The 22,822-nt window shown below is 42.0% G+C and overlaps 1 protein-coding gene across 1 annotated transcript in view; it reads right to left on the bottom strand.

Annotated features, from left to right (window-relative positions):
• The window catches only part of LOC126188675 (uncharacterized), a 49,067-nt gene extending 26,620 nt beyond the window's left edge, over positions 1-22,447 (bottom strand). The window contains exon 1 of the mRNA XM_049930281.1: positions 22,412-22,447. Coding sequence (XP_049786238.1) covers positions 22,412-22,447 — 36 coding nt within the window. The remainder of the gene's footprint in view (positions 1-22,411) is intronic.
• Positions 22,448-22,822: the final 375 nt, after the last annotated feature.

The following is a 22,822-nucleotide window of genomic DNA, read 5'->3' as shown; positions in this document are numbered from 1 at the left end:
GCCTTTCAAAGGAACCATCCCGGCATTTGCCTGGAGCGATTCAGGGAAATCACGGGAAACCTAAATCAGGATGACCGGACGCGGGATTGAACCGTTGTCCTCCCGAATGCGAATCCAGTGTCTAACCACTGCGCCACCTCGCTCGGTACAATATAGTAGTGATGACGAGTAGGCTGCAGCTTAAGACATTAGCCAGGAATAATCAATACACAGAGAAGTGGGATACGAAAGTACTAAGGAATGACGAGATACGTTGAAGTTCTCTAAGGCTATAGACATAGCAATGAGGAGTAGCTCAGTAAGCAGTACAGTTGAAGAGGAATCGACGTCTCTAAAAAGGGCTAGAACAGAATTTGGGAAAGAGGGTAGAAAGAAGGTAACTGCGAGAAACCACGGGTAACAGAAGAAATACTTTAATTGATCGATGAAAGAAAGAAGTACAAAAAAAATGTTCCGGGAAATTCAGGAATACGGAAATACAAGTCGCTGGGGAATGAAATAAACAGGAAGTGCAGGGAAGCTAAGACGAAATGGCCGCAGGAAAAATGTGAAGAAATCGAAAAAGAAATGATCGTCGGAAGGACAGACGCAGCATACAGGAAGGTCAAAACAACCTTCGGTGATATTAAAAGCAAGGGTGATAACATTAACTGTGCAACGGGAATTCCATTGCTAAATGTAGAGGAAAGAGCGAATAGATGGAAAGAATACATAGACAGCCTCTATAACGGGGAAGATTTGTCTGATGTGATAGAAGAAGAAACAGAATTCGATTTAGAAGAGATAGGAGATCCAGTATTAGAATCAAAATTGAAAGAGCTTTGGAGGACTTAAGATCAAGTAAGGCAGAAGGCATAGATAATGTTCCATTAGAATTTCTAAAATAATTGGGGAAATGGCAACAAAACGACTATTCACGTTGGTGTGTAGAATGTATGAGTCTCTGAATTTCGAATAAGCATCATCCACACAATTCCGAAGACGACAAGAGCTGACAATTGCGAGAATTATCGCACAATCAGCTTAACAGCTCATGCATCCGAGTTGCTTACAAGAATAGCATACAGAAGGGCAGAAAAGAAAACTGAGGATGCTCTAGACGACGATCAGTTTGGCTTTAGGAAAGGTAAAGGCACGAGAGAGGCAATTCTAACTTTGCGTTTAATAATGGAAGCAAGACTAAAGAAAAATTAAGACACGTTCAGGGGATCTGTTGACCTGGTTCAACAATGTAACATGGCGCAAGATGTTCGAAATTCTGGAAAAAGTAGGGATAAGCTATAGAGAGAGACGGGTCATATAAAATATGTACAACAACCAAGAGGGAATTATAAGAGTGGACGAACAAGAACGAAGTGCTCGTATTAAAAAGGGCGTACGACAAGGATGTAGTCTTTCACCCCTGCTGTTCAATCTGTACATCGAGGAAGCAATGGTGGAAATAAATGAAAGGTACAGGAGTGTAATTAAAGTTCGAGGTGAAATGATATCAATGATACGATTCAAATGCTCAAATGTGTGTGAAATCTTGTGGGACTTAACTGCTAAGGTCATCAGTCCCTAAGCTTACACACTACTTAACCTAAATTATCCTAAGGACAAACACACACACCCATGCCCGAGGGAGGACTCGAACCTCCTCCGGGACCAGCCGCACAGTCCATGACTGCAGCGCCCTAGACGGCCCGGCTAATCTCGCGTGGCAATGATACGATTCGCTAATAACATTTCTATCCTGAGTAAAAGTGAAGAACAATTACATGATCTGCTGAACGGAATGAACATCCTAATGAGTACACAATATGGGTTGAGAGTAAATCGAAGAAAGACGAAGCTAATGAGAAGTAGTAGAAATGAGAACAGCTAGAAACGTAACATCAGGATTGATGGTCACGAAGTAGATGAGGTTAAGGAATTCTGCTACCTAGTCGGTAAAGTAAGCAACGACGGGTGGAGGAAGGAGGACATCAAAAGCAGACTAGCACTGGCAAAAAGGGCTTTCCTGGCCAACAGAAGTCTACTAATATCAAATATCAGCCTTAATGTGAGGAAGAAATTTTTGAGAATGTGCGTCTGGAGTACAGCTTTGTATGGTAGTGAAACAAGGACTGTGGGAAAACCGGAACAGAAGAGAATCGAAGCATTTGAGATGTGTTGCTACTGACGAATGTTGAAAATTAGGTGGACTGATAAGATAAAGAATGAGGAGGTTCTGCACAGAATCTGAGAGGAAAGCAATATGTGAAAAACACTGATAAGGAGAAGGGACAGGATGATAGAACATCTGTTAAGACATGAGGGAATGACTTACATGGTACTAGAGGGAGCTGTAGAGGGTAATAATTAGAGCAGGCTGTTCCAACCGAGCTCCAGGGAGCCGGAGCGCTCCGGAGCGCTCACTGCGGCAGCTCGGAGCCCGCGTGGAGGGGGAAAGCGAACTCACTGCCCCCTGGCCGCATGCAGCCGCAACTGACGCAATATTCCGTGTTCAGTGACAGCTATGATTAGCCGCGGGAGCCCTGTACCTCTATTGGAGGATAACTTTCTATTCATTGAGAGGGATGGTCGTCCGCAGTGTCTTGTATGTCATAAAGTAATTAATTCTGCGAATATACAACGACATTATACACGTCTTCACGCAGCGCACTACGATCAGGTAGAAGGCGTTGCACGCAGAGAACTGGTGGCCAGGCTTAAGAACGACATACCAGGAGACGTTAAGTTTAAAAACGGTTTCGTAATACGGAGGGTATCAAAACATGCAACATAGTTCGTGATCTGTAATGCGTTTATAATTTTCAGGTGAATGAGAGCGGAGAAAACACTACTGAGTCTGCAATTCGAGCAAGCTGCAGGGTGGCTCACATCATTGCGACGAGTGGCAAGCCGTTTTCGGTGGGACCACTCGTAAAATCGTGCATGGTAGCCGTTGCAGAATGTTTGTTTCCAAGGGAGGAGGTGCAGGCAATTGAAGGGGTTTGCCTGTCGAAGCAAACAATGTCTCGTCGAATCCTAGACATGGCAGCGGATTTAGAGACACAGCTCAGGAAAAAGGCGGAGAGCTTTGTTGCATTTTCGCTAGTGCTTGACGAAAGCACCGACATATCGGACTGTGCTCAGCTTGCAGTTTTTTTGCGTGGAGCTGCAAGTAACTGAAGAACTCTTGGATGTGGTACCACTCGATTACACCGCAACAGGACGTGACATTTTTGAAGCTGTTTGTGAATCAGTGGACAATATGAATTTGCCGTGGGATAAGCTCCATTCTGTAGCGACAGATGGTGCACCACAAACGATCGGGTGTCACCAAGGTTATGCTTCTCGTTTGAAAAATAAACTCAGGGACGAATTCGGGAAAGACATTTTGACTCTTCATTGTTTTATTCACCAAGAGGCACTGTGCGCTGAAATAATAGAGCTAGGTGGCGTAATGAAAGATGTCGTGAAGTGTGTGAATTTTGTGCGGCGTCACGGTATGAATCATCGCCAATTCTAAGGATTCCTGAAAGATATGGAAGCGGAGTATGGGGATATACCTTACCACAGTACAGTTCGTTGGCTGAGTCGGGGAAAATTTCTTGATGTTTTCTTTGCCATTCGTGAGGAAATAACCCTTTTTTCTCGAAATGAAAGGGGAAGAAATGCATTTTCTGAAAGATATAAAATGGATATCAGAGCTGGCGTTCCTAGCTGACATAACTATGCATCTAAATAATGTAAATCTGTCATTGCAGGGCAAAGGGCAGCTAATAGTTGACATGCACGACCAGATCAAAGCGTTCATGCAAAAGTTACGTTTATTTGAGAGGCATATGAATAATGGACATTTAACGTTCTTCAATCGTCTTGCTTCTGTAAAACTACCTGAAGGTACTACTTTCGGCGATTACCAAGCAAAGTTAAAGCAGCTCATCACGTCTTTTGAAACACGATTCCGAGACCTCACTAGTTTGGAAATGGAACTTAAGGTGTTCAGCATTCCTTTTTCAGTTTCCCCCGATGACTTGTCATCATCACTTCATTTGGAGATTATTGATTAGCAAAATTCAACTTTGTTGAAAGACAGGTGCTACAACACGTTGGATTTGTCATGATGGTATCGTTCATTACAGCAAAAAACATTTCCCAAGCTTCACAAAAATGCTGCTCAGATCATGGGCATGTTTGGATCTACGTATTGTTGTGAGCAGCTTTTCTCAGCAATGAAAAGAGTAAAAAGTAAGAAACGATCGTTTCTTCAGGATGCAACAATGAAGGCCATCCTCTGCATTACCGCTGTGAACACTTTGACGCCTGATATTTTCGATCTTGCAATGAAAAGAAAAGTCAAGCTACAGAGGCCCAATAAATTTAGTATGCAATTTCTTATAAAACAGTTGTTTCTTATTTATTTCCTGAACATCGTATTTCCTGGTGTAGCATGTCACCACGTCTTAGGAGCTAAAAGTATGAGGTTGTCGATCTTGTAAGACGCAACTGGCACATCAAAACGCTTGCCTTGCCGCCTGCCTCAGCCTGCCGTGCCACCTGCCGGCGTGCCGGCCCACTTGAATGGTCACAGCGAGCGACACGGCTCCCTGGAGCAGGGAGCGCTCCGCGGCTCACAACGGAGCCGACGAGCTGGTACAGCCTGAACTAGAGGATGGCTGAGACTGGAATACATCCAGCAAATAATTGAGGACGTAGGTTGCAAGGGCTACCTCTGAGATGAAGAGGTTGGCACAGGAGAGGAATTCGTGGCGGGCTGCATCAAACCAGTCAGAAGACTGATGACAAAAAAAAAAAGATCAGTGGTGGCGAAGTTGTCAGTGCTACAAGTGTGCATAGTATAAACGTACAAGAAAAGTTAAATACATTTTTAACAGAATTATCACTAAAATTTTGTGAGCAACTACTTACATGATTTGAGTTACCAACTTTCATCACAATATGTTATTGCGAAAAATGGACTGTGTACAACAGAAACAGGAGAGGGACGAAGAAGCGGAGGTATTAGAGGGAAAGAAAGTGGACAGAGAAGCATGAGGGGATTAGAATGAGGACAGGGTTAGTTTATTATTTGATGTGTACTTGGTGAATCAGGAAAAAAGGTATCTACTTTGAGGGGTGATAATATGAGTGAATCCGAACAACAAATTTCAGATGGTCATATGCCCTATTCCGAATGGTTTCCCAGATATAATACATTTAATATCAGTTTTGTGCGTTTTTCTTGAATAATTCGAAATTTGCATCGTCCGGAGAAAATGTGCCGCAGTAAAAAATTAAACTACAGTGTAAACAATTTTCTGAGGGCAACCACAGCTCAGAGACATTGTGAATAACAATTATAGCTTTCGACACTCAATAACCATTCACATTGTCAAAAATATTGTAACAATGAAAAGTCAACAATTTCAGGTGTTTTCAAAAGCCGCGTAGCTATATGAAGGTGCTTTGTTAGCAACGACTTGTTTCACGTCAGTATAGACTCAGCTTCAGGTTTGTAATGGTTATATTTCCATGATGTAGGTGGTCAGTTACAGAGTCCCAACTTTCCAAGAGTGAAACCACAATGGTGAGTTGTCATAATAAAATTAAGCACACACAAAAGCTGCTTGTCAAAATATACAAAACATGAGAGTTGAATGAACAAGCCCGAATAATAGCCAGTGGGATATAGAATCCTGTAGACACCAGCTGTATAAAACCAGTGAAGTGAAACTTAAAATACGGTTTGATGTGCGTGATTTCCCCGTATTGATAACACGCCGATGTGATGTTAACATCCACGGGGTGTTGGCAATACGGTGGAAATACGCACATTATACGAAATTTTAAATTTTACATCATTGTATCTGTACAGCTGGTGTCTACCGATCTTGTAATACATCCTACTGGGTGTTTTCTGGCCTGGCTCACTGAGCTGTCATGATTTGTACATTTAGACACTGATCTTTTTGGTGTACTAAATTTTATTATTACAACTCACCGTTGTGGTTTGACTCTTTAATTTGTTTAACTTACTAAAAGATGGGACTCCGTAAATGTCCACCTACATCATGGAAATATAACCATTATAAACTTGAAGATGCGTCTATACTAATGTGAAACTGGTGGTTGCGAATAAAGCATCTTCATATAGCTATGCGGCTTTTGGAAACACCTCATCATTATTGACTTTTTGTTTGTTATAATTCTTGCGACAATTTGAACAGTTATTGACTGTTGAGTGCTGTTATTGTTAATTACATTAAATGTTCTGTAAAGAAAGGCCCTATTCACTTTTTCTCTAGGGCAAATATTTTGCGCGAAGAGAGTGCGGGAATGCTGAAATCTCGAGCGGAGCGCTTGCGCTGTAACGTAAGTAGATTTTCTAGGCCCCAATATGAGATACAGAAATTTCACGACTCGATAGACCAATAGAGTCACACATCAAATTGTTCCTTTCAACTTCCTCTGCACTACTGTTGTACGTTGTAAACAATGACAATGATTGAATAGCACAGAAAGTAAATAAGAATATACCGGTATGACTATAATTGAAGTGCAGTTACTCACGGAGGTCCAGCGTGAGCTGTGATTATCGTATGGCAGCGACATTTGGTAGATATTCTAATGCGTTAACGCGTAAACAAATTACACTGGAAAACAAATTATTTCCAATTTTGGCCACCAGCTTCAAATCTGGCGCTGTACAGCATCACACCGACGTCTCCAGTGCTCACATACTGGACAAATTGTGTAAGTGGCGGTTAATAATAAAATTAGAATTATGCCTTTCTCACTTGTTTGACGTTCCTACCCACGTCCTGTTCCTCATCTATTGCATATGGAAAAATTTCAATACGTCTTATTAGCATTCACAGTGCTAGATTCGCTTTGGTGGCAAAAATTGAAACTATCAGCCCTCAAATCATGCGGTTTCCTCTTGACGCACCACGAATGATATAGATATTCACACAGAATACCCCAGCTACACTTACCTGCATTCGTCGTGCATTTCAGCATAGTAGGCTGTGTCACCAATTGTGAATAGTAGAGTGGCTCTTGTCGTCCCTTTCAGTCTACCAACACGCGTCGAAGTGTCACTCCAATATTCTGTCCAACTTGAACAAAAAAACTGTGCCCATGAGCCCTCTAGTTCTCTGCACTGGACGAGTACTCCTCTTACGTCCGAAAGATTTGCGCTTGAGTCCACTGTTGCCTGCAGAGCTGTGCGCGTCGTTCGTTAGAAGCGTCCGCCTCAGTCATTTACGCGCTGATTTTCTTATGTTTTACTCTAGCAAGTGTCCATTGACTTGTCGAATTGTTGATCATACTGGTATTACGTGATAATATGATTCAATTTGTCAACTGCTTCTGGTATACTTTATGACAAAATTGATTACAGGTGAGTCGCAACATGTCAGTGTCCAACGGACACAGTACTTTGACAAGTACTCAAGTTGCTATCATTAGGTACGGGCCGACGCAGCGCGTTTATTTCTTGTCCCTCTTTCCGATTTGTTGTTATAGCCGCCGTCCACGACATACACTGCTCCCGCTGACACATTACTCAATCCTAGATTCCCTCTCAGATATACTTTCTGGCGGAACTACTGCTATTCTTCTGCCCGCCCCTGAAGTCTGTTCATTGTCGGGTATATCTCCCCCACTGCAGGTTCCCAGGCCTTACTAAGTATGTAGCTGCTACTGAAACGGTGCTGTCAATACGCTGCATTTAAGCCCTTCAGGCAAATTCCATAAAGAATAATGATAATGAAAACTACTGCTTGAAATGGCACAAGGAGTGGCTAGGTGCCATGATTTTATCACGCCATGTCCATCTGGATCTGGGAATGAAAATTTACTGTTTCATTTTACTAGTCACACTTCTCTTCCCATGCAAATAAGTGAATGAAAGTGTGATTGTTTTAGGGCTGTTAAAACTGTAGATCTAACCAAAAATGAACAGTGGGTGGTGGTTTTGCAAAGAATAGTCAGTTGATACGGCTGTACAAAGAGAATAGCAGACGTTTCACATGGCGTCGACAGCTTTAGAAGGCGTCCAGTGGTTCAAACGGGGAGAACTTTTGTCACTGGGAAGTCCGTCTTACGCAGTGTGCCCACGTTGATGATGGAGTATGGTGAGATAATTTGGTAAATAAATTTGTTATATCATTGTAGATCAGGGACGAAATGTTATACTTAAAGTCAGTATAGACAGGGAAACGTTGATTATATGGTACCTGTAGCAATTTTGTCTCAATAGATGATCTTACGAAGTTTTGACCGTTAACATGTGGTACCGACCAGGATAGTGCCTTTTCTGGTCATCGATCATTAACTAAATGTTCTTATTTCACAGAGAAAGGAAAGTGCTTCATTTTCAGGATGGGTTTATTAATTTGTGTAAATTTTTCTGATATTTTCTTTGTGTGTTCGTGCTGGGTGCACTTAGCGCCAAAGTCAATCAAGGGCCACAAAGTGTTCACTATCAAGGTTTACCACACATTTAGCAATAGCGATTTATTGGTAAATCCTTTAGAAGGCTGGTCCAGATTGTTTAGTGGGGCTTATGTCTACTTTTCGCGAACTTTTCCTTGTGACTACGGAACGACTAACAGTTCGTACCCCCGTGTATAACATCACTACACCTGAGATTTCAATGTATTTGTGAAAAAGTCTTAACTGCAACAACTGTCGCTCGTGATTTACATTGAGATGAGACAAATTTCAAGTATCATTTTCCACCTTTCAGAGGTCTTTCTTTGCACTGGTTTGGTGGCTACGTGTGTTCCAGTAATTACAGTTGAGTGGTATCATTCAATGTTTTGATCACTGCTAAGAAAGGTAGCTCTCCACTGAGAGTAATTTTGTGCATAAAAGATGATTAATTTTTGTAGTTCAATTGTGATGAGCGGCAGTACCACGTGATCTGCCACGTGTGGCCGTGTAAATTTGTGGGTTGTGCAGAGGCAAGTAGTACAGTGTTCAGTGATCTAAAGATCATTGAACACTTGAATTGTTATGAGTTGCTTCTGTAATCTCTATTGTACAAGGAGTTGTGGTGGAATTCAGATTGTTTAAATACCACCAAATTTCGAACTTAACTTGGTTTCTACGTGAGGTAGTTTTCAGTTTTGCTTATACCCCTTTACTGTACTAGCTCACCACGGCAAAGTTCACCGTGGATTCAATTTGATTAGTGTTGTCGTAATGACAGATCGTATTGCCAAATCATGCTTGAATAATGACCACTAAGATAAAATTCCTGTCAGTCCTTTTTTCTCTTCTTTTTTTTGCCTTTGAAGTATTATAATCTCATTTGTTTACCATGTGTGGTAGTTTGCTGTTATGCATGTGTCGATTCTAAATTTCAATTTAACTACGGTTTACGGAATCCCGAGGGAGAGAGTGAATACCTAGGCAATATTTTGAATGCTCTACTTAACAAGGCCACTAAGCCAAAGTTTCACTTATTTGTGCTAATAAGAGCCAGCGTGGCTCTCTCTGATTGATTATGAGCTACGTTATTTTTCGATCTGACAATCGGTGCTTTGCTGATTTCATTTGCTAAGCCTTATCATTTTGCGTTTGTTTATTTTATCATAGCTAGATACAGAGTGTTCTGCATGTCATTCAATCGTGTGTGTTGTTCTATCAGATTTATTCCGTCGCATACATTCCGTCAGTACCTAGCAGTAGGGCACACTGAACTCCGTTATAGAAGATCAAGTAAATCTCAGCTGGGATTAATTATAGTAACTGAAATTACGAGGTTTGCTTGACGCAAAGTAACTGAGATTGATTGTTGAGCATATGAGTGATTGAGACTGTGAGACTTGTCTTTGGGAACCTGTATACCAAATTACGTATTCATTGATCTTGTTACAGAATTAAGTCCCTATATTGCTTGACAAGGTAAATTCCTAGCAACTGATGCTATTTCATTGATCTTGTTACAGAATTAAGTCCCTATATTCCTTGACAAGGTAAATTCCTAGCAACTGATGCTATTTCATACAAATAATTTAATTTAAAAGTAAATGAAATCAAATTAGAATACAATCTAAACCTACGACTACATTGGGCAAATTGCAAATCTTTGCCGAGCGGTCTAAGGCGCTGCAGTCATGGACAGTGCGGCTAGTCCCGGCGGAGGCTCGAGACCTCCGTCGGGCATGGGTGTGTGTGTTTGTCCTTAGGATAATTTACGTTAAGTAGTGTGTAAGCTTAGAGAATGATGACCTTAGCAGTAAAGTCCCATAGGATTTCTCACACATTTGAACATTTTTTTGCATCTGTGCCGATTGTGATGGTGGTTCACAGGATCATGGCGCGTTACCTGTTGTACAATAATTAAGTTGATTGGAATAATAACAACTGAATCATTTATATGCTTTCATTTATTGGACCGTAAATAATAAGATATACCATCTAGTCAACCATAGCAGTCAGTACGAGATAGCCAATGATCAAGAAGAAAGAACCATAAGACTGCTGTGCAGTACACACATTAAATAGAAGGTATTGCTATTTAACAACTGGAAATTCAACGGCGACTAATAAGAGGGTAATTTTGCACTGTCGCGACTGATCAGCAGTTCCCTTAAACTCCAAGAAGCTACACTTTCTGTGTCAGAACGTTGTTACGGTTGTAATCTATGCGATATAATCAGGACAGACAATGTTCCACGTCTGCCAACTGATTACTCGGCTGTGATCTTGTGTGCCATTGGCGTTCTCACCAACGACCTTCGACAGTATCCACTATCTGACCTATATACATCTTGCCACGTTGGCGGGATATCTGTTAGACTCCGGATGTCCGTAATCCGAGGCCATGCTTGACATCACCAAGCTCTGCCCATGTTGTAGCTAGTTGGGAGAATACCATCTTCACTTGGTGTTTCCGGAGAATTCATTCTGACTTTCCGGATTATAAGCCACAAAAAGGAATAAAAACAATTGCCTCGTCCTAATGACATTATTCTTCTATTTCCGCCAGTTTTACAGTAGGGCACTCCGAATTTGACCACTCCTTGTAACCACACTTCCGAAACAACATCAACAAAGCTCTTGGTTCGGACTTTCATTGTCCACTTGTGTAACAATGCTTTGAGCACAGCATTGCTTTGCACTGGGTGGTGACAATACGGCCATTACAGTTAGGTACGATAGTGACTACAGTTAAATTTTAAAAACATTGCTACTTTCTACATATATAAAATTACTAATTCAGGTTTTAATAGATCAGATATTTATACTTATATCTGCTTCTTGTAGGTAATGTTCTACTAAACTGTTGATTTTTAGATTGTTCACATCTTAATTTTCTAATATTTGTTGGCGCGAGAACCTTCTTTTCTACGAGATTTTCCAACAGTTAATTTTGATGTGGAATGTATCTGGCACACCCCAATATGATATGATCAGTATCTCTGTCGTCTTCTGGATGTTCGATACGCGAGGGAGAGTCTGTCTCTCCAATTGTGTATAGATGTGCTGGGAAACATGTGTGTCCCAACCTGACCTTAGTAATTGATATTACTCGTACATGGTATAGTACGCTGAACTAAACCAAACGAAAAGTCCTTCTCCTGCTGCGATATTTGCCACTGAGTTCCCCGTTGATAGTAAGCCTTTTTTTTCTGTTTATAAAAGTCGTAATATGGAAACTGCATAAATAGCGGATCCCCTTCTTTGATACTTTCTTTAGCAAGACTATCCACAACTTCATTGTGCCGTATACTTGAGTGTCCCTTACCCACATTAGGTGAATGGATTTATTTTCTTTGTTGGTCTTCGTTAAAAATCGTACTACATGGCAAAGGTAACTGCTATCAGCTTTTTACTTTCGATGTTATAATTGCTCCAAAGCACTTTTAGAGGCAGTCAGAAGTGTATTTTTTCCCTTGTTCACTTTTAAAATTAGCTTATTGTGTAATTTCTGTTATTTTTTCGAAGTAAATACTGCTTAAACGTGGTAATAAAATTTTTTAGCTAACTGCAACCTAGGGCAACAATATGCTTAGCCTCCTTCCTAATTTGCTGTAGATACGTCATCATATATATATATATATATATATATATATATATATATATATATATATATATATATAACGGATCTCCGAGCGAGGACTACTCAGAAGGACGTCGTTGTCAGGAGAAGCAAAACTGGCGTTCTACGGAACGCAGGTTGGATGTCAGATCGCTTAATCGGTAAGATAGGTTAGAAAATTTAAAAAAGAAACGGGGAAATGGATAAGTTAAATTTAGATATAGTGGAGGGGGACTTCTGGTTAGGTGAATACATGGTTACAAATACAAAATCAAATAAGGGTAACGCAGGAGTAGGTTTAATATGAATAAAAAATAGGAGCGCTGGTAAGCTACTACGAACAGCATAGTGAACGCATTATTGTAACAAAGATTGACACGAAGCCCAACCCCACCACAGTAGTGCAAGTTACATATAAATTAGCTCCGCGGAAGAGGATGCGATTCAGGAAATGTATGATGAGATAAAATAAATTATTCAGGTAGTTAAGAGAGCCGAAAATTTAATAGTCATGGGGAACTGGAATTCGATAGTAGGAAAAGAAAGAGAGAGGGTAAAAGTAGTAGGTGTATATGGAATGCCCGTGCGTGGTTAACCGAGCGATCCCGGCGGAGGTTCGAGTCCTCCCTCGGGCATGCGTTTGTGTGTTTGTCCTTAGGATAATTTAGGTTAAGTAGTGTGTAAGCTTAGGGACTGATGACCTTAGCAGTTAAGTCCCATAAGATTTCTCACACATTTGAACATTTTTTTTGGTTAGCCGAGCGGCCTCAGGCAATGCAGTCGTGGACTGTGCGGCTGATCCCGGCGGATGTTCGAGTCCTCCCTCGGCATGGGTGTGTGTGTTTGTCCTTAGGATAATTTAAGTTAAATAGTGTGTAAGCTTAGGGGCTGATGACCTTAGCAGTTAAGTCCCCTAAGATTTCACACACATTTGAAGATTTTTTTTTAAATATTGTATAGGGTTAAGGAATGAAAGAGGAAGCCGCCTGGTAGAATTTTGTGCTTACCATAACTTAATCATAACTAACACATGGTTTAAGAATCATGAAAGAAGGTTGTATACGTGGAAGAGGCGTGGAGACACTGGAAACTTTCAGATAGATTATTCAAGGGTTGGAACTTAAATAGTGGCAACTATTTATTCACAATCAATACAAAAGAGTTACTTGTTTGCACCTCCTACTGTCCTTCAAAGTAGTCACGAGCGTTGCGTAGAAGCCGTTGCCAGTGATGTGGAAGGCGTAGTATACCGTTAGCAGAGCCTGTTTTGTTAATGATGCGAATGGAGCGGTCAAATCTCTGGAACAGTTCTGAAGCGAATGCCACGAAGTGGTTTCTTCATCTTCGGAATCAAATCAAAGTCACAAGGACTTAAGTCCGGTGATTATGGTGGATGGTGCAGTACTCCCCAGTCCCATCGACCGAACAGAGCAGCCACAGCTTGCGCTGTATGCGCCCGCGCATTGTCGTACAACATGATTGGTGAATTGCGCAGAAAGTGTCGCCGCTTCTTTCGCAACATTGGTCGCAGGTGTGCTCCAAAAACGAACAGTAATACTGTGCATCGACAGTATGACGTGGAGGAACGTAATGCGTTAGGATAACACCATCACAGTCGTACACGAGAATCACCATAACTTTAGACCGCTCCATTCGCACCATCAACAGAACAGGCTCTGCTAACGGTATACTACGCTTTCCACATCGCTGGCAACGGGTTCTACACAACACTGGTGATTACTTTGAAGGACAGTAACAGGTGTAAACATGTAACAATTTTGTATCGGTTGTAAATAAATAGTTGCCACTATTTAAGTTCCAACCCTCGTATATTGGTAAGACAGAGATTTAGCAACCAGGTTTTAAATTGTAAAACGTTTCCAGAAACAGATGTGGGCTCTGACCACAATTTTTTGGTTATGAACTGTAGATTAAAACTGAATAAACTGTAAAAAGGTAGGAATTTAAGGAGATGGATGGGACCTGGATAAACTGAAAGAACCAAAGGTTGCAGAGAGTTTCAGAGAGAGCTATAGGGAACGATTGACAAGTAAACGGGAAAGAAATGCAGTAGCAGAAGAATGGGTAGCTTTGAGAGATGACATAGTGAAGGCAGCAGAGGATCAAGTAGGTAAAAAGACGAAGGCTAGTAGAAATCCATGGGTAGCAGAAGAGATATTGAATTTTATTGATGAAAGGAAAAATAAAATAAAACTGCAGTAAATTAAGGAGGCAAAAAGGAATAGAAACGTCTAAAAAATGAGGTCGACAGGAAGTGCCAAATGGCTAAGCAAGAATGGCTAGAGAACAAATTTTAGGATGTAGAGGCATATATCACAAGTTGTAAGATAGATGTTGCCTGCAGGAAAATTAAAGAAACCTTTGGAGAGAAGAGAACCGCCTGTATGAATATCAAGAGCTCAAATGGAAAACCATTCCTAAGCAAAGAAGAGGAAGCACAAAGATCGAACGAGTATATAGAGGGTCTGTACAAGGCCGATGTACTTGAGGGCAATATTATGGAAATGGAAGAGAACGTATATGAAGATGAAATGGGAGATTTGATACTGCGTGAGGAATTTGACAGAGCACTGAAAGACCTAAGCCAAGAAAAGGACCTGGGCGTAGACAACATTCCATTACAGCTGCTGAGAGCCTTGGGAGAGCCAGTATGACAAAACTCTACCATCTGGTGAGCGAGATGTATGAGACAGGCGAAATACCCTCAGACTTCAGGAAGAATGTAATAATTCAAATCCCAAAGAAAGCTAGTGTCGACAGGTGTCAAAATTACCGAACTATTACTTTAATAAGTCACGGCTACCAAATACTAACACGAATTGTTTACAGACGAATGGAAACACTGGTAGATACCGACCTTGGGGAAAATGTTTGGATTCCGTAGAAATGTTGGAACAGGCGAGGCAATACCGACCCTACGCCTTATCTTAGAAGATAGCTTAAGGAAAAGCAAAACTACGTATCTAGCTTTTGTAGACTTAGAAAAAGCCTTTGACAATGTTGACTGGAATACTCTCATTCAAATTCTGAAGGTGGTATAGGTAAATTCAGGGAGCGAAAAGCTTTTTAAAATTTGCACAGAAATCAGATGGCAGTTATAAGAATGGTTCTGAGCATTATGGGACTTAATATCTATGGTCATCAGTCCCCTAGAACTTAGAACTACTTAAACCTAACTAACCTAAGGACATCACACAACACCCAGTCATCACGAGGCAGAGAAAATCCCTGACCTCGCAGTTATAAGAGTCGAGGGCCATGAAAGGGGAGCAGTGGTTGAGAAGGGATATCTCCGATATTATTCAATCTGTATATTGAGCAAGAAGTAAAGGCAACAAAAGAAAAATTTGGAGTAGGAGCTATAATCTGTGGAGAAGAAATAAAAACTTTGAGGTTTGCCGCCGACATTGTAATTCTGTCTGGAACAGTGTCCTGAAAGGAGTATATAAGATAAACATCAACTAAAGCAAAACGAGGAGGATGGAATGCAATCGAATTAAATCAGGTGATGCTGAGGGGTTAGATCAGAAAATGAAACATTTAACGTAGCAGATGCGTTTTGCTATTTGAGGAGCAAAATAACTGATGATGGTCGAAGTAGAGAAGATATAAAATGTAGACTGACTATGGCAAGGAGAGCGTTTCTGAAGACGAGAAACTTGTTAACACGAGAATGGATGTATCTGGAAGTCTTTTCTGAAAGTATTTGTATGGAGTGTAGCCATGTATGGAAATGAAAAATGGACTAAAATGGTTTAGACAAAAAGAAAACACATACTTTCGAAATGTGGTGCTACAGAAGAGTGCTGAAGAATAAATGGGTATCTTACAAAAGTAGCGAGGGGGTGCTGAAAAGAACTACGGAGAAGAGGAATTTGTGGCACAACTTAGTAAAAGAAGAGATCGTTTGGTAGGACACGTTATGGGGCATCAAGGGATCACCAATTTAGTATTGGAGGGAAGCGTGGAGGGTAAAAATCGTAGAGGGAGGCCAAGAGATGAATACACTAAGCAGATTCAGAAAGATGTAGACTGGAGTAGTTACTCGGAGATGAAGAAGCTTGTACAGGATACAGTTGCATGGAAAGCTGCATCAAACCACTTTTTGCACTGAAGACATTATATATATATATATATATATATATATATATATATATATATATATATATATATATATCTGTGTGTGTGTGTGTTTGTGTGAGTGTGAAAAAAATTGGCAAATTGTTCTCCAGGTAATTCATAATATCGCTGTTAGCTGTAACGTATTGACGCATTCTGTCTGGTAGATAAAAAGCTTCAAACTGCCAGAATGCACTCATAGTTCATCTTCTTTACTGAACACTGCTAATGTTTATTTCTTTTGGGTCAGATGGAACGTAAATTTGAGACACTGGAAACGTGTTATTAACATGCAGTCTTTTAAGTAAGGGTACAGAGCTAAAATAATTATACATACTGAAGGGAAAATTCAAGCAAATTAAAATATACTGAAGTGTTGAAATGCTGGTATAACTGATTGAGAGTCCAATTCGCCACGTTAGATGATTTATTGCAGTCGCTCAGCCGTTGGTGGAACCTGTTTCGTACCATACAGATCTATTTGAGTTCCAATGTTCCAGTATATTTTAATTTGTTTGAGTGTTCCCTTCAGTATGTACTTTTACTGACAGTGGTGTTCGTTTGCCTTCTCTTCTGACAATCGTTAATTTTTAACTAAAACAGGATGTTTGATTACTACGGATCTTTGAAGCGGAACCTTTTTTTAAAAAGGTTCTAATGTCAAGAGACCTTCCTGTGCCCTCTACTGAAATTAGTTGTTGACCATTGCTCCTAGGCACTGCCTTATAGCCCGAAATTGAGGTACATTTAGTTTTGTAGTACACATTGTGGGGCATTTCCAAAAAGGAAACTCCGTAGTCTGCTGGAGAACGTATGACTCAGTAGTGTACTAAGATGAGGTAGATGTCCTCTTGGGCTCTCCACCACATACTACATACAGTACGCAAGATATTCTGAGCTTTTTCTGTTTTCGTAACAATATGATTAACACGATTAGTCTAGGATAAAGTGCTACCCAGAAGAAGCCACAATACTATTACTGATGTTGGAACATTTTGTCGGATAGTGAGACTGCGATCTGTATCTGAGGTTGGTCGTGGGGTCAAGCCCTCGTAGTTAATCCATGAAGTTTATTCAATCCGGTTCATGCTCGCCTCTTCACGTTAAGGGGGAAACCACATTGGAGGTTCAAAAAATCCGATTTTCTTTAATGGGGGGGGGGGCGGGGGGATATCGTTAGCTTGACTATTCAAGAATACTCTGTCAAAATTTCAAAGCGAGATTCTCATTCGTTTGGATGTTATGAGCATATACACTCCTGGAAATGGAAAAAAGAACACATTGACACCGGTGTGTCAGACCCACCATACTTGCTCCGGACACTGCGAGAGGGCTGTACAAGCAATGATCACACGCACGGCACAGCGGATACACCAGGAACCGCGGTGTTGGCCGTCGAATGGCGCTAGCTGCGCAGCATTTGTGCACCGCCGCCGTCAGTGTCAGCCAGTTTGCCGTGGCATACGGAGCTCCATCGCAGTCTTTAACACTGGTAGCATGCCGCGACAGCGTGGACGTGAACCGTATGTGCAGTTGACGGACTTTGAGCGAGGGCGTATAGTGGGCATGCGGGAGGCCGGGTGGACGTACCGCCGAATTGCTCAACACGTGGGGCGTGAGGTCTCCACAGTACATCGATGTTGTCGCCAGTGGTCGGCAGAAGGTGCACGTGCCCGTCGACCTGCGACCGGACCGCAGCGACGCACGGATGCACGCCAAGACCGTAGGATCCTACGCAGTGCCGTAGGGGACCGCACCGCCACTTCCCAGCAAATTAGGGACACTGTTGCTCCTGGGGTATCGGCGAGGACCATTCGCAACCGTCTCCATGAAGCTGGGCTACGGTCCCGCACACCGTTAGGCCGTCTTCCGCTCACGCCCCAACATCGTGCAGCCCGCCTCCAGTGGTGTCGCGACAGGCGTGAATGGAGGGACGAATGGAGACGTGTCGTCTTCAGCGATGAGAGTCGCTTCTGCCTTGGTGCCAATGATGGTCGTATGCGTGTTTGGCGCCGTGCAGGTGAGCGCCACAATCAGGACTGCATACGACCGAGGCATACAGGGCCAACACCCGGCATCATGGTGTGGGGAGCGATCTCCTACACTGGCCGTACACCACTGGTGATCGTCGAGGGGACACTGAATAGTGCACGGTACATCCAAACCGTCATCGAACCCATCGTTCTACCATTCCTAGACCGGCAAGGGAACTTGCTGTTCCAACAGGACAATGCACGTCCGCATGTATCCCGTGCCACCCAACGTGCTCTAGAAGGTGTAAGTCAACTACCCTGGCCAGCAAGATCTCCGGATCTGTCCCCCATTGAGCATGTTTGGGACTGGATGAAGCGTCGTCTCACGCGGTCTGCACGTCCAGCACGAACGCTGGTCCAACTGAGGCGCCAGGTGGAAATGGCATGGCAAGCCGTTCCACAGGACTACATCCAGCATCTCTACGATCGTCTCCATGGGAGAATAGCAGCCTGCATTGCTGCGAAAGGTGGATATAGACTGTACTAGTGCCGACATTGTGCATGCTCTGTTGCCTGTGTCTATGTGCCTGTGGTTCTGTCAGTGTGATCATGTGATGTATCTGACCCCAGGAATGTGTCAATAAAGTTTCCCCTTCCTGGGACAATGAATTCACGGTGTTCTTATTTCAATTTCCAGGAGTGTAGATAGTGTACAAGATATGAAAAAATCAATTATGGCGACATACTATCATATGATTTCCACGGTTGAAAATCCTCGACATGAGTATTACCCAGAGGGAGAAGACAGCTGGTGCGAGTGGCAGAAACGAACAGCCCTTGGAATGGAACGTGAACCGCACCCTACTCCATTGCACACCGACGTAAAGAAGGGAATGCTTCCAATATATGAAGATTTATCAAGGGATGAATTACTGGAGAGGTGTTTAGGTGGCCACACACAAAATGCGAATGAAAGTTTTAATTCCACTATTTGGCGATCTCCTAAACACTTGCACTCCAGACTAAAAGTTGTTGAATTGGCAGCGTATTTAGCAGCGGGCTTATTCAGTGAAGGAAATTCATCCCTTCTGATGGTCATGAACGAGGCAGGAATTGTAGTAGGCACGCAAAGTTTCAATTATGCCGAACAAATGGATAACCAGCGCGTGAGCCGGCAGAATCGACGTAGTGCATTGGCATCGAAGGAAGGTCGGGAAGCTCGGAAAGCACTGCTGCAAGGGCAAAACGAAGCCTATGAGGAAGAAGAAGGGTTGCTGTATGGTGCTGGAATTGCAGATTAAACGGTAAGCATTTTAAATTTTTGCAAACTTCCTTGAATTTCTAGTTTCCGAGAATTTTCACATTTCACATTTACATGCAGCCTAACTCAAAAAGTATAGAACCGATCATTACAAAAATTGATAGTATTATTCTTTATAAAATTACGAATTATATGAAGCAACTTGTGAGATTATATCATGATTTTAAGGGTATTTTTCCTTACATAATTAGAGAAAAAATCGTGAAAATCGAAGTAAATTGATCCAACGTCTGCGAAATTTTTATCTTTCATTATTTTCACCGGCATTGAGGTTCATATTCTTATAAAATTAGTTATTAATGTAAAATCAAACCTTTTTGATTTCAGATGAAAATCGGAATGGCTACACTGCACGCAATTGGAGAACTATACTCACAACCTTCAGAGAACATCACAGCGTAACTTTATTATTTTTGGTTTAAATTATTCAAAAAAATTCACAAAAATGTTCGAAATATGAATGAAATAATGTAAAAATTGGATTAAATTGTAATTAATTTTTGGACAAAAAGTATCCCAAAAACTCACTGTCAAACAGCTTCCTAATGTGGTTTCCCCCTTTAAGGCACTCGGCAATTGGTGGAGGAAGGAGGGTATACAATGTTTATCACTATTTGCTGAACTGCACCTAGCCTACCGCATGGAAGCCTGTCGCAGCGCAACTCCCATCATTGTCGTTGTCCCCTCCCCCTATTACGCCGCCGGCACAAAAATCAAATAGCTCTGAGCACTACGGGACTTAACATCTCAGATCATCAGCCCCCTGGAACTTAGAACTACTTAAACCTAACTAACCTAAGGACATCACACACATGCATGCCCGAGGCAGGATTCGAACCTGCGACCGTAGTGGTCGAGCGGTTCCGCCGGCACATGTATGGACCTCGTTATTGTGTTCACTCTATGTGAACTGCCACTTTGCACCTGATAGTCGTCGTAGAAAACTACGGAGCTGGCGAGATATCACTGCACTTCTCTGTAATGATCCCATGGATTCAATAACCAGAAAGATTGTCTTCTTATCGCTAGCGAGAGTATTTGAGACTGTGTGCTACAGGGACCGAGCCCTACAGTCAACATTTGGGTGACGGGTACATCTGGCAATCACACGCAAGCACACCGCTTCCGCAAAGTGATTGCCTCCTTCCAGGAGGCAAGAACAGACAGAAAGAAATGACCAGCAAAATCTGCTGTTATGACCCCGACGGGGAATGATGGGGATCAGTCGAAACTTGTAGGGTCAGGGCTTCTCCTCATACACGGAATGACTTCTGTAGGACCATTGGGAAGCCTGAGACAGGCTTGAGCAGTGACGTCTCGACCATATTCAGGGCAGCAGTCCAAGGAGGAACCCAGCGTGTTGCCACACACCGTGTTGAGCAACACGTTATTGGACGTTGCCCACAAGGTACTTTTATTTCCCAGTTAAGGATGCGCTCTATTGAACAGATTGTCAATGTTCTGGTTATTGTTTTGTTTTTATTTGAAAGTAGTTTTTGTTGGTTTCGTGAGGCTTATTCTTTCATTTCTTGCTTCCTTTGAATCTAAGCTCGGGCGATGAAAATCGCACAGTTTATTTACTTGGTCGTGCAGGTGTCATACAGTAAGCTTAGGCATTGTGAACATAACGCCATCGAAACAACATTAGTCGATTTGTTATTGCAGCTTGATGTTATTCTCGATTGACTATGTCAACTTACGAGTTGGATTGTCATCATTTGCTGGAAGTTCTAATTTTCTGCTTCTACGTGAACAGATATGCGGTTCAGGCTCTTTAAAATGCTGGGTAGGACCTTTGGTGTGGTACATATTAGTGGATCTGAGAATGTTTTCATCGCTTCAGGAACGATGACTTCGACGTCGAAGACCGGCATGGCGAGGACGTGAGAAGATTTTCGACGCTGCTGAAACAGACGGAGATCACAGGAGATCGTTACCGAAAGCATTCGGTGCGTTTAAGCCGAACACTGAAAGACAAATGGCCAGAATGTAGCGATAGACATGAAAAGTTGATTTTGCAACATGAGAATGCTCGACTTCACGTTGGAAAAACCGACAAAACATTCTTGGAAACTCTGAAATAAGAAATCCTACCTAGCAGCCCAGCATTTCCGGTTGTGTGAACAAGTGTAAAAGTGGGTAGGTTCATGATTCCCCTCAAAAGGCGGCCAATTCTCCCACTGCAGGATTCATATGCTGACCGAAAGATAAAAGTAAGTCGTGGACAACGGTGGTCAGTAATTTGAAACATAAATTTTTTGTAAGATTTTCACAGTAAAGCCTCGAACTTCGAGAAAAAATAGCGGAACCAACGTTGTAGATCCGCAGCGCAGCAGAAAACCCAGTACGTTTACTCGCTTCTGACAATACGCCACTATTGTTGCTCATTAGTCTTGACGTGGAACGACATGCGTAACTTAGTTTCTGTAGTCCGAACTTAGCAGTGTACCGACGGTAGAACATTGCATGACGTAACTATAACACGTTAGTTACTTCAAGTACATCCAGCTGCTCTCTGTTTATGTTATTTGGTTTGCATATTGACGAACTGGTGGGATGGAATTATAATTTCGTGTATAAATAGCAACTTGCGAGTGGTACCACGGTGTATTTGTTCAATATCGGAAAGAAGGTCATAACTGTTTTAGTCGAAGTATTTTGTTTGGTATACAGTTTTGTGAGTCTTCTTCCTGAGCGCTAGACGGCAAATGGGGATGACTTGCACTCTTGTGATTTAACTGGGAACCGTGCCTGAATCGCTACTTCATACGAAACACCACAACGAGAAAACAAATGTTCGTATATTTTGGCACAATTATATCAGTGTAGCAGGATTTCACAGTTTTCACGCCTTTTTACATTGTAAGCAAAACCCTCACAGAGGGGGAAGCCTTTGTATAGGTTCAGTGGAGACAAAGGTTTTTGAATTGGAAACTAATCATCCTCACTTACCGAGAAAATAAGCCTCACAGCTGCCTGCAGACCCATCGTGGACTAAGTGATTTCAGACGTTAGCGCAGTAATAAATACCTGTAATTATGCTTCACACTATCAGGTCACAAACAGATATTATTTATATCAGTGAACCATATTTTAATGGGTTTATCGAACGATGTGCTACCCAGTCGAACGGCACTGAACGCCTTAACTGGTATCGGAGATTAAGTGCAGACCAAAGTACAGAAGCTATTCAGCCACGGGAAAGGAGACTCAAACTGAATATCTTAGCTCTTACTAACATGGGTCCCTTATGGATCTCCGGAGTAACTCCAGGAGGAAGCCAGAGTGGATTCTCTGGAGATGTCACTGCTGAATCCGCAGTACTACAGAGCCAACGAGCGTATAGAAAAAAATAACCAGGTG

Source organism: Schistocerca cancellata, chromosome 5, assembly GCF_023864275.1.
Source record: "Schistocerca cancellata isolate TAMUIC-IGC-003103 chromosome 5, iqSchCanc2.1, whole genome shotgun sequence".
Classification (NCBI taxonomy): Eukaryota; Metazoa; Arthropoda; class Insecta; order Orthoptera; family Acrididae; genus Schistocerca; species Schistocerca cancellata.
This window is presented reverse-complemented; position numbering and strand designations above follow the sequence as displayed.